This window comes from Rhinolophus hipposideros, assembly GCF_964194185.1.
Source record: "Rhinolophus hipposideros genome assembly, chromosome: 11".
Taxonomy (NCBI): Eukaryota; Metazoa; Chordata; class Mammalia; order Chiroptera; family Rhinolophidae; genus Rhinolophus; species Rhinolophus hipposideros.
In genome coordinates, this window is record NC_138057.1 from 47216367 (window position 1) to 47229751 (window position 13385).

At 34.5% G+C, this 13385-nt stretch overlaps 1 protein-coding gene across 2 annotated transcripts in view; it reads right to left on the reverse strand.

The window, feature by feature from the left end:
- Positions 1–1087: 1087 nt before the first annotated feature.
- Positions 1088–13385, reverse strand: part of KIF27 (kinesin family member 27) — a 73057-nt gene continuing 60759 nt past the window's right edge. For both annotated transcript variants that reach the window (XM_081065247.1, XM_081065246.1), the window contains 4 exons: positions 11174–11380; positions 9491–9689; positions 7247–7411; positions 1088–3592 (listed from right to left, as the gene is read on the reverse strand). In XM_081065247.1, coding sequence (XP_080921373.1) covers positions 3123–3592; positions 7247–7411; positions 9491–9689; positions 11174–11380 — 1041 coding nt within the window. In that variant the 3' untranslated portion in view covers positions 1088–3122. The remainder of the gene's footprint in view (positions 3593–7246; positions 7412–9490; positions 9690–11173; positions 11381–13385) is intronic.

The window sequence follows — 13385 nt, forward strand, 5'->3', positions numbered from 1 at the left end:
AGTATGTGCCTAAGGAAATAACTGAAAGAGCAAAACATGTCACACTTGTATTTAATGCATGAGAATTTGTGTTGACGATAGAACCAAACTCCCACTAAGGATTTGACTCCTTAGTAATTCATTCTAAGACTTAACATTAGAAGAGCTTTTTTTTTTCCATATAAGGTACCCATTTTTAAATAAGGATTTATCACTTTATTGACCTGGACTAATACAAACAAGCCATTGCTAGTCACAATAAAGTCCACATTATTGAAGATCATATGTATTTTAGCTGACTCCTCGGACACCTAAGTTCATGAAGATAAGAAGAATTGAGGGACCCCCCACCAAAAAGCACCACAAAACCATTAGCAAAAGAAAACAAACATTAAAGCACAAAAGCACCTTCACTGATGTTCTCACTACCCATAGCTGCCCATACTTATAGAATTCTCCAATACTGTGATCTATAACACTCTGGAGTCAGGGAAGGAACTAGTACTTGTCGGAGGCAAACATGTTCCTGTCAAATGCTGTTATCATTGGAAAAAACAAAACATATTGAACAGAAAACCACAAACATTTTATAAACATGCAAAAAGGTAGCCATGACAAAACATTTGGACTAAGGAAAGCATGTGAAAAAGTAAAACTTAGTAGTAGTATATGTAAAAAATAGTTTACTTATTTTGGGGAGATGCCTTAAATTTTCTGTCCTTTGTGAAAGCACTGACTAAACTAGAATGATAGAAGGTTCACTTCTAGAATGTATCCTTCAGGACATTACTTATATGTGGGTGTATGTATATGAAATCTATCATAGCATTAAAGGAGGTATGTTTAAACCAGAACGAAGAAAAAAACTATCTGTTATTTAGAATTCAGTTCACATTTGCATTATCAAATCTAATTATTGTTGGTTTGATATAAATTTTTTCTTCCTCTGTTCGTGAGTCAGCCTTCAGAAAATGTTTATATTTCCACAGGTAAAACAAATATGTGTCAATTTCTTGGGCAAGCAGGATTCCAGTGTCACAGTACATTTTTACATGAATTATTTCTCAATTATTGCCTACTCTTATAAAGAATATACAATTAGGAACTTCATTAATAAATATGTATTTATTAATAAATATGTAATCGCTGTGCTTTAAGGCACTGACCTTTTCCCATTACATATTTATATACATATTATGTATGATATACATTAAATATATATCATGCAAACCAAAGACAAAAAAAGGAAACTTGCTTAAAACCAGGATTTGACTTCACATAGTCCCTGTTAAAAATAAAATTTCCAATGTAGTTTGTAAATACATTGTTTGAAGCAGTTTCTCATTGGGCCAATGTTAAAAATTGTAGTTCAGTTCCCAGGTAGGTCCACAGAAGTCTATTTAACCCATAATTTAAATGAATTTTAGTACCACGCTTAAGAGATATAGAAACTATTCACCAATTTAGGAGTTTGTTTCGGTTTGGTTTTCTTTTCCTGTAAGACCTAGTTTTTAGAAGTAGGACCAAGGACCCCTACTCCCTAAGGGCTAAAAATTAGAAAAAGGAAACATTAGGACTTTTAGCACAGGGTCACAGTTTGAATCTTAGATAAGATGATCAGGGTCAACAGCAACAGAAAAAAGGACAAAAGAAACAATTAGTAGCATCAGAGAAGAAAAAATGGAGTCAGCAAGGAAGTGGGTGATTCTGAGTAGGTATCCATTAAGTCAGGCTGGGTGTGCTATTTGCCCCACTCAAACATTAATTAACTTAAGAAACAACCTCATTTTACAAGTGGAAGTTTGGAAAAGTAGCAAAAATAACATAAGTTTAAAAAGTAACAAAATATCAGGCTGGTGCAAAAGTAATTGCAATTTTTGCAATTGTTAACCTTTTAAATTACAATTACTTTTGCACCAACCTAATACCTCCAGTCATTATAAGGGAATGTTTTCTGTGATTGACAAATATGATGCAAAAGTACAAACTGTATATGTTGGGCAAATCAATGTTTAATTCTTAATTCCAAGTGAAGTTTATATTATAAAACAAGGTTTGGACCAAAAAAATCTTGAAGAAAAATTTTCATTTACATATTTATAGCCCCAATGTAGTCTGGCCTGCCTGTGTGCAAAGCCTGACTGAGCAAGTTGTAGAGAAAAATCTCAGATTAAACCCATCAGATGATTAGCTAAAGATTCTCTGGCTAGACTTCAAGCTTTACAGGTGTACTCCATGTGAGCATATATCTTTTCCTTGAAATACTGGAATGCTTTAGTGTTAGTCTGTTATCATTTCCCTGTTCCATACAACTGCATCCATTCTCCCATTTTTAGTAGCATAAAGGAGAGAGATGTTGAATTAGGTAGGGCAGGAGAGAGAGGAAAACTTATATTCTGTAATATTAGCAAACCAATAATGTAATATTCTAAAAACAATTCCAGAAAAAGAGCAGAGACCGTATTTTAAAAAATCAAGACTGACTGATTACTCAACCTCTGTGGGCTCTGAGGACCATAAATTAACCTTAATCCATAAACCTAGCCAGTAGCCTTAGCCCACAGACTGAATTTTGGCACAGATTTTAACTGTGTCAAAACATATGCAGCAGGTGACTCTCTCTCTTACATAAGCAATATTTAACTGGATCTTTAAAAAAAAATAAAAAAATACTTTTATTTGAAAATAACAGTAACATAAACTTATAAGATATAATTATTGCATTATTACATACTTACATAACATACTTTATAATATACTTTTATATTATATAGCAACATACATTTGATGGATATTTTAGTTTATTATTTTACTTTTAGTCTTGTTCTTCAAATACACCTAGAAAAGAATTTTAGGCAAATTTGTAAGTGGAAATATTTAAATGTTCCATTACTTGATAGTATTGGAAAATGTGTGTTTGGCTATTATGGAAATGCAAATTAAAACTCCCCAAATTTAGTATAGAAGATATACATACACATCTATAATATACAAAAGGATTAGAGACTCCTTCCTCCCCCTTTTTCCTTTATCCTGAGGGAAGAGCTAGTGAGCTTAAGCTTTAATTTTAAACAGGTTAGAAAAATAAATCTTACATATCAACTAAATTAAAAAGTTCTATTAGTAACTACCTAAGTTTTAAGTCACTGTTTCCTAGATACTTCAATAGAATCAGCAGTCATAGATCCAATCCCAACTCCAAGACTGGAACGTCGTAATGATAGTTCCAAGGCAGAAATTTGACGTAACTCTTTGCGACACAACTTTACAGGCGTGACGCCATGAATCTGTCCCACATTTCTTACTGGCTGAATTTGGGGTGATGGTTGACTATGAGATTTTGTAAATTGATTTTCATCACTCTCTGTTTTATCCTCATTGCTTAACAAATGCCCACTAGTGGGAGCTAAAGAGCTATAAATTGGAGATAATTCTGGGCCACCTTCCCAGAGCTTCTGAAGATTTGGTTGTGTTCTTAAGCTACTTGCTGAACTGTCTAATTCTCTTTCCTTTCCACCTAATTTCATACTTTGAGTTCTAGATGCCCATTTTAATTCTTCTGAAACCATGCCTGCTTCTCCTGCATTCAGGACTCCATCTCCAGCATCATGATCTAAAAATAATCCAAAAATGGAAAAAAAGATTTATTGAAATCAAAAGCAGGTATTTTAATCATGATATCATAACATAATTATCATTCAATATAAATTATGTCTTTCATCTTTTGTTAAAAGACTTCTTTTAGACAACTAGAAGTGTGAATATGAATTATTATTATTTTACTTAGAGGCATCTTGCATATGAATAACTGAGAACTTTTCATTCCTGAAACAAAGTTGAGAAATAGTCTTCTAGTGATTTTGGTACTCCCTGGAAACGGGTGCTTTGAGCCTCTCCAGTGCCCTTCCACGCCTGCCTGCCACTGGGCTTGGCACTGATGAATCACATTCCATATCCTGGCAAAGTGAAGCCAGCACTGGAGAATACTGGCTTTGCCCCATATCTCCAATGACTGCTGGGACTTAGCATCATGTGTGTGGAAATTTAGTCTTGGTTAGCACTCCCAGTATGAGCTGGGTTCTTTCTCTGAATGTACTGAGGTGCCACCATCAACATGGAGACGGGAGCATACCCGTCAGTGGGGGACACCCTGCTGGAACAAATCATAGAATCATCTAATAGCAAAGACAGAAACTTGCTTAAGCAAAGTCCATGTAGGTACTGGACCTAATATAATGAAAAAATGTCAATTTTAACATAGGTTGAAACATGATTAGCATACTTCTAGCCCTACAAAGACCAAGTTTAAAAACAGAAGTTTCACCATGGCAACCCCCAAGCCAAATGTGGCCTACAAACAGGTTTCTACTTAGCCTGTCTACACTTACATAAAATATGGCCCAAAATTTAAAAATTGGAAAGTTTCATATAAAAATGCAGACTTCCAACATTTCCAAAAAAAATGAGAACTGACCATTTCTGCCTGGCAACAGCAACTGGACCAGAGTTGCCCCTGGCCACTTGGACAACGGGGGCAGTCCCCACTGCTCACTCTGGCTTCCTTGGCTCCTGCAGGCAGCTTAGTTTGTGACCCCTTCTTTAACACATCATTAATTTTCTAGTTTTTAAAATTCTCTCACAAACAAAAAAACCTGAACTAGCAAACAACATAGATTCGCACAGAGAACTAGCAGATCCTCACAAAGCTGACTACAGACAGTGGCTCCCAAATGGTGCTACACATTAGTCACTGGGAAGCTTTTAAAAATCCTGAGGCCCAGGTAATAGTATCTATGGGAGGGAGCCAGGCATCTAATTTGTGAAAGATCATATTGTGAAAGAGCACAAAGGGGCTCTTTGGAGGGGCTCACTCTGAAGCCCACTTGGATTCTTCATAATAGAAAGCTTCCCTCTTACAGAATTTTACCATTAGAGAACATCGGAGGAAGATTAATCCACCCAAGGTCACACTGCTAGTAAAAGAAGTTAGGATTCTAATCCAGGTCTTCTGACTCCAGTATCCTTACAGAGTTTTTATAGTGATTTAAATTGATACAAGGATAGAGTTTTAAATACTTAAGTGCATGGACTGCATGTCCATATAAACTGATTTTATCCTCAGAATACGTTAGAAAACAAAAGCACTATACCAGAAGCATGACCAAGAACCAACCAATATATTTTGGTCAAAAGATTAATTTTTCTGCATTTGAAAATGCCAAAAATACTCAAAGAAGATGAATTCAAGTCTGGTAGACATAAAATGAGAAAAGTGCTATTAAAAAAACCAATGAACTGAATACCAAGAGAGTTATGTACTAAGTAGGATACTGACTATTAATAAACATATAATATTTTTTAGGAAATTCAAAATTTGCTAAATTGCTATATTTTATAATTCAAACAAATCTTATTTAATGTCATTATATTAAAGTAATATTTTGAGTAAGATAATACAAGCTATATCTTTGATACAATTCCAACTAATTTTTTTTTAAAGCATGGGGAAAACACTAAAATGAATTATGCCAAATGTTAGTGGTTATGGGTAGAATTACGGGTGATATTTTTTCTATATTTTCAAATTTTTCTACAGTGAATATATATTACTTTTTAGAGCCAAAAAAGTATTTACAATGTTTCGAGGTAGAATAGCATATTACCTGAATAATATCTTCAACATTATCATCAAAACTAGACTTCTCAAATAAGTTGGTCAGATAGGTGTAATGATCACTTTACACATCTCTGAAATTAAGTTTCTTAGACTTTTTGTGTTTGTTTCCTTAAAGAGCAGGATGAGGATCCAGGTTTATTAAACCTGTATACCACTGCACCACACCATCATTTTAAAAGATGTCTAGTAGACTCCATAGTATAAACACGAACCATTTAAACACTAGATATCTAATTTCAGATATCTCAAATTTGAAAGTGGGTTTCTTTAAGCTAAAATGGCCTTATGCTGATGGTTCTGTCCTACTTAATACCTGTTTATGTTTTAATTTTTTACAAGAAGTGTTTCAAATAAAAGTTCAGCTATATATTGCAAGCAGTATTTCAAGTAAGTGTTTCAATTATATTAGTAAGTGCCTCTGCATTACTACATTGAAAATCAGAAGGTTTAGTCTCTGGCTGGATTTGTATATTTGCATCACATCTCTATCCTAAGATAACTTTTATCCTAAAATACTGGACCAGGAGTCAGGAGACAAAGGACTTAGACCATGTTCTCATTACTGTTCTGTTCGTGAGTCATTTGACCTCTCTAAGTTTCAATTCCTTCATCTAAAAATGGGGTTAGCAGACCCCCTGAGTTTGAGGGTTAAATGGAACAACTTGTGAAAATGTCTATTAATTATAAATATCATAAATATAAGGTAGCATTAGAACTATTCTAAGTTTTAAATTTTAAAATTCTGTTAATTCTGCTTTATATATTTATCATATATCTTTTCATTATGCATACATATAATTTTTCACTGGTCTCTTTATAAACCTGGTGTACCGAAATAGGTTGTGTTCTAAAGGATTGTAAATTTTCATAAGCCATACTTTAATTACTAGAAGAATATTTTTCCTAAAGAACAGCTAATTCTTTTATAAAGTATAAAATATATTCTTTTAGAAATATTAATACCTCTCTAATTGGCGGACCTAAACAGGGTACATTTCAATCATTGCACTTTTAACTTTTGCAACATATTTTGTCATGTTTTAGCATTTAGGAAGGTGCTACTTCTACATATCTACGTATAATTAGGCAAGCAAACATCTATTGCCTCAACAATGGGTTTTATAATATTTTTGAATTTCCAAAGATCATGATATGAAAAAGATCTGACTGATCTTAGAAATACATACAATATTATTTTACCTTTACTTTTACTACTCTCTTTTACTATTTATTTTACATTTTTAAAAATTCACTATAAAATAGGAAGAAAACTCAGCTATCTTAGATACAGGATTATTTAAGTCAGGGAATACAAAAGCCCATGCATGGCACAAGGCAGGTAATTAATATATATATGTAGTTTCATTCATGCACACACACATTTGTTCGTCCATTCACTTCTCCTGTGGTTCTTTCTGTCATATACAGATCTAGAGAACTATTGTTGGTTACAAAGACAAACAGAAGTTAAATGTCTAATCTTAAATAACCAAATCAATTGGGAAAGGCTAAACTACAAAACAGGCAAGACTGCCAAATGCTAAAGAAAGAAATAGTGTTAGCTTTGATAAGTAGCACTAAATATCTTACGTTCAGATGGTACCAGTTGCCTCTGAATTGCTTCCCCTAACAGTTCCTTAAGTTTCTTCTTAAGATCCCTGCTAGTTTTCTTATAGAAATAAAGATCTTTTTCCAGCTGTTGGATTTTGTCTTCATATGTTTTTAAAGTTTCCACAATGCCTTCCCCATCTTGCTCTATAAGACAGAAATTTACATTGAAATCAGTTTTAAAAAATGATTGAAAATTATGTTCTAACATAGCCCCCAGAGTATATTTAAAGGGTCAGAAGTATGTTAAATGTATCTGTTACCTGAATGGATTTGTTTTCAGCTACAATTTAGATTGGATTCTTCTGCCTGTTAACATTTTTCAAAGTACCACTTTGATCCCTTAGTCATTTTGTCCACACTAACCCCTACCAACTACCACATCTTTATGATACATAAGCACTTTCTGAGTAGCTACTAACTAGATTTATCCTTAAAACATCAGAAATAAGGTGTTTTCTATTAAAAGTTCATGTTTGGAACTCTGTCCATCTGCTGAATCAATATCTTACTTAAAGTGTATATAAGGAACAGTAGATATATGAAAAATCAAAAGCCTAAGATTTATAGGCCCAAGAAGTATACAACCAAAAAAACTCACAAAAAACAAAAACCTGTCCAAAGAGGCTAGAAAGATTCAGTTAACAAAGGAAAACACCAAAAAAAAAGGAGGAAAGAGGAAATAGCATAAGTAAAGATCTAATTTATGCTACAATATAACTTAAAGCTTCTAATTAATATTTATGAATGTCTAAAACTATCCCCATTGGGTTAAGTTCTAGAACTGGCAAAACCTAGTAACCTTCAGAAAATACATACTTTCAGACCTACTCTTTTATATTGGTAAATTTATAAAATGGTCCCTACTAGTTTGTAATTTTTGTTATAATTGGCTGTTTTGTAAAATTTGATCTAAATATATTTGTATATTTAAAATTAACCCATCATCTTGTTTAAAAAATACTTCAAACTAAATAGCATCATAAATTAGAACCCCCATAAAGGATATCAAATAAATCAACTTAATTGTATGTCTCATATTCAGTTGAAATTAGAAAATTCATAAATTGTTAACATTTTTAGTTACAACTTTGTTATGAAAAACTTACCCCAGCTTTAGAAATGAATGATTTTTTTAAAAGTTATCATTTGGCTATAGCATAAGCTTTTCTGACACAGTACCAGTCACTTAAATATATTAAAATTTCTATTAAAATATCACTTTTAGTGACTTAAGACAAAACTAAAGCAAGGTAAACAGAGCACGTTTGAATGAAAGGACGTATGGAAAATCCTGTCATCAGGCAAGTGGATGCTAATTATTTGGTTGTAGAATTAACTCACATGCAAATTGCCTCAATACTCAAGTTCATGTTCTCCGATTTTCTGCTTACTCAGGTTGCTTCCTCCAGAACCCTTTTAACTCCTTTCCAGTTACAGATTCACAAGAATCAAGACTAAGCAGCTAAGCGGCCTGAAGTGCAGCATTACCAGTATGGCCTTGCAGTGGTTCTGTTGCCAGCAACTGTACACCAGCCATACGCCCCGGGAATATATGAGAGGACCAACTGCTATGCCAGCTCTTTCCACACCAGAGTTGATGGTTGAACTACTGATAACAGTATGTGCCTATCAATGGTAGACTAATTTTGACCTAGGACACATACAACCTTAGTGCATAAAAGTTACAAGCAACTGAAAATTATAACAAGAAATATAACTAGAAATCTGACAGAGCCTATCACTTTAATTTTATAAAGTAAAAGTAATTTAAATATCAAGGTACTATATCCTTAAGAGAGAAAAACTTTTCAACGGCACACCACAAAACTGGAAGTCATCCCACTTCTCTGTATAAATCACAGACTAACAACAAACTAGTGGGATTGCAACAGTTCTTTTCTGTGGCACTGAGGACAAGCAGAAGGGATGGTATTTCAAGTAGGAATAGCCCTACATCAAAGTCAACTGTCATCAGGCAAGTGGATGCTAGTTATTTGGTTGTAGAATTAACTTACATGCAAATTGCCTCAATACTCAAGTTCTCTCAACATGTGGTAACTCAAGCCTCTCAACATGTGGTAACCAAAACATGTAAAGCACAAAAACACATGTAAGTAGTCACTATTTATACATGGTGAGCTTCTAAGTGATCAAATTCTGTCCTGTCTTCCTTCCCAAATCCCCCTCCTACACATCACATATACAGAACAACTGGGCAGGTACCTTGGAAATGATGTAACAGCAACTGCATTTTTTGTTCATGTTCCTTTTGCTGAAGGGTGAGTCTCCGGTCACACTGCAATTTCACATGCCCCAGTGCAGATTCCAACTCACGAACCATATTATCCCGTTCTAGAACCTTCATTTTAATTTCTTTATTCCGTAACTGCAGTTTCCGTTCAGCTTCTCGCAAATTAACCACCTGGCAAATACATTTTTTGACCTTTTAAGTGTGCTTTAGATAGCCTGATATAATCTACTTCTGTTAGGCGACATAAGATGAGCTTCCTTAATCACCATGGTATAACTAGCAAATGCTTTGTAACATAGCTACGAAATAACCTAACAGCCTTTTAAATGTGTTGGGATTCTGAATTGGTACTAATTTCATTTTAAATATAATGTTGCTCTACTAATCACCCCTCCGTCATTTCTTAGATATGGTCTCTGTATTTTACATTTATAATCCTATAACTGTATTTCTCTAGTCTAAGAAGATATTGAGAAGATAAAGACTCTTGCAACATCTAGATAATTCCCAGTGTTCAGCCCAAAATAGACTCATAAATAAATGACAAAAAATTTAAAACTATAACTACAGAGTTCGGTTTTAGATCATATATTTTAGTCCATTCAGTTCTTCTCTGCACTGATAATAAGTAAAAATACTTCAGACAATGTTTGTGTCACGGAGCTGGTTAATGTAATGACCTTCTTTTTAGAAAAATACTGATTTCTTCTACAAATTGTTCTCAGAATCAAAAAATGCACTGACCTTGGCCTGGGTGTGTTGGGTTAAGAACCCTTCATCTAACAGCACCTCAAAAAAGTTACTTATACCAAAGCCTTGGCCAGTACTCCACTATTTTGCTGCCCTCTACACACCCGGTGACAGGCTGCTTCCTCACCAGTAAGGTAGCTTACCATCAACAGCAATTAACCAAGAGGAAGGTTGTGCATAGCATTTCCACTAATTTTTCATGTTCATTTCTCTAACAGAATTAGAAGTTCATTTTAAAACTTTAGTGTTTTATTTTTCATTGTCTGATAGTCCCTTAAACTGCACCTACTCATCAGAGAAAAGAAGTTATCTACTTGTTTAACACTTCATAATATATATCTTAAGAGAACACATTAGAGAAAAGATGGATATAGTTCTCCACGCTATGAAATGTTGCTGGATCCGTAAATTGTCAAATACATAAAAAATAAAATATTTGAATTAATATTAAGCACAGCTAGGTTAATGCTAAAATCTATTACTATCTTTGCCACTGACGCACCACTTAATATCAAGTCACAGGATGTGATGAGAAAGTATACATACCCCTACCTTACAGCAATGAAGGAGAGGAACCTAAACTTGGAGGGCCCCTGATTTGTCATGAATGCTGAGTAGCAACATCCAAATCTAGGACACATCAAGAAATGGTGACTGAAGAATGCAGCTTAAATTCTTTGATTTTTAAAACTATTTCAAAAGGCCCTTCAACTTTAAGAACCACACAAAGTAAGCACAAAGCTTTCAGAGGACAACCTTCAGTACTATAAAGAGAAATCGTGCTTAAATCTGGAGTTATACCATTAAATCTTTAAGCCTTTCAATTTCCTTAAAAATTCTAAATGAGATATATAAGCATCTTGACCCTTCTTTATAAGAAAATCATCTATCCCTCAAAAACTAACCTTATTGAAATATCTGAAAAAAATAGCTCTAATCTCAGTAGGATTCAGGCCCATTAGTTTTTCCAAGATATCTGCTTCACTATGAGAGAGGTTTTGGAATGAAGCTCTGAGTGAGTTCTGGCGACTCTGGATACTTTCATTCTTGTATTCAATTGCAGCTTCCAAAGCTTCAATCCCTTCTTCAAGTTGGAAAAGAACATGTTCTTCCTAGATGTGATACAACAGATATCACTTATTTTAAATCAAATACTATAACTTGGACTTCGTCAGATACTGAGATCTCACTATGCTACAGTAAGTCCTTAACAGTCAATAGGTTTTTGGAAACAGACTTTAAGAGAAACAATTTATAAGGAAACCAATTTTACCATAGGCTAATTGGTATAAACAAGAATTAAGTTCCTACAGCATATGTCTGGTCACGAAAGCATCACCAAACTTCTAAATAAAGACCTAAAACAATTCAAATATTAAACACTGAAATAAATATGAGCTATACATACATGTAAGAAAGACGACTAAAAACAAGTAAGATCATTCTTTTTCAACCTGCTGTTTCCAGTTCACGGTCACGGGTGACCGAAGCCTCTCCCAGCAGCTCAGGGTGCAAGGTGGGAACCCACCCTGGACAGGCTGCCCTTCCATCTCAGGGCCACTCATACATAACATTTTTTTCATAAACTGGAGAAAATTTTCTTTGTAGGAAAGAAAATCTGATAAATCCCTGTCAGAAAACCTTGCAGTTCTTTGAACTACCTAAATAACATGTTATTGGAGGCGGCGGGGGGGGATTCAAATCTCTGGCAGGAAATTATATTGGACTTGCTGAGATTTGGATATGTATATGAGGTGTGATCAAAAACTATGGTGAATGTTTAAATTTAAAAAAATTATTGCAGTAAAAGACACATTGCCATTAATCCCCCTCAAAATACTCCTCCTCCCTTTGAACACACTTATCCCATCATTCCTGCCACTTTTTGAAACAGTTCTGGAAGTCCTCTTTCATGTCTCTAGTTGCACTGTCGTGGCTGCCTCAATGTCCTGAATCAATTCAAAATGTTTACCTTTCATGGTCATTTTGACTTTGGGGAAGAGCCAGAAGTCACACGGTGCCAGATCCAGTGAATAAGGTGGATGAGGACACACTGTTATGTTTTTATTCGAAATTGCCATAACAGGAGCAATGTGTGACACAGAGCCTTTCCATCGTGATCATACAATACATGGTGAATGCTGCTGCCGAGTGCCATCCAACAGAAAGGCAGGGATCTTCAATATGGGAAGCAGAGTGTCGAACCTTAGTAACTGTGTGTGACAAGTTTCAACTTGTTCGATGCAGTCAGTCAGGTGTGAGCTACGGTTAAGAGAAGGTGTGTTTTAAAGTGTGTCATAAATCATCCTCCATCATAACAATACTCCATGTGTCACACATTGCTTCTGGTATATGGCAATTTCTGTCTAGTAAAAACATTACAGTGTGTCATCATTCACCTTATTCTCTGGATCTGGCACCGAGCGACTTGTGGCTCTTCCCCAAAGTCAAAATGATTCAGGACATAGAAGCAGCCACGACAGCGCAACTAAAGACACTCACGAAAGAGGACTTCCAGAACTGCTTCAGAAAGTGGCAAGAGCAATAGGATAAGTGTGTTCCAAGTGAGAGAGAGTTCCAAGTGATTTTGAGGGGGACTAATGGCAATGTGTCTTTAACTGTAATACATTTTTTTAATTTAAACATTCACTGTATTGTTTGATCACACCTCATATATCTGCAGACCTATCCATGTGGTGGATGTCACCTCAATTTTAAGTTCCTTAAAGTCAGTGTCTTGTCCATACTCATGTCCTTAATCACACAGTGAAACTAAGTAAGAGCTGAATGAGTTAATGAAAAACCCATTTTCATTATGTCTTGGTTCCTCTCCCCAGTATTTTAATATTTCTGCTTTACCTAAAGAATAGAGTGACTTCTAGAACTCCTTTTCTGGAATTCAGGGAAATTGTACGTAATAACCTATTCTGGTGGAAGGTCGAATAATACTTATTTTTAAAAGCTATTTTATAAAATCTCCTGAAAGAGCAATTTTGAAAAAAATGTTCTACAGCCATTTTATTTCTCTGTGCAATCACTAACCATCAAAAATTTGATGATTTGATAATCACTCCAGAAGAAAATAATATTTGCCTTTTTAAGAAAAACAAACTTAAA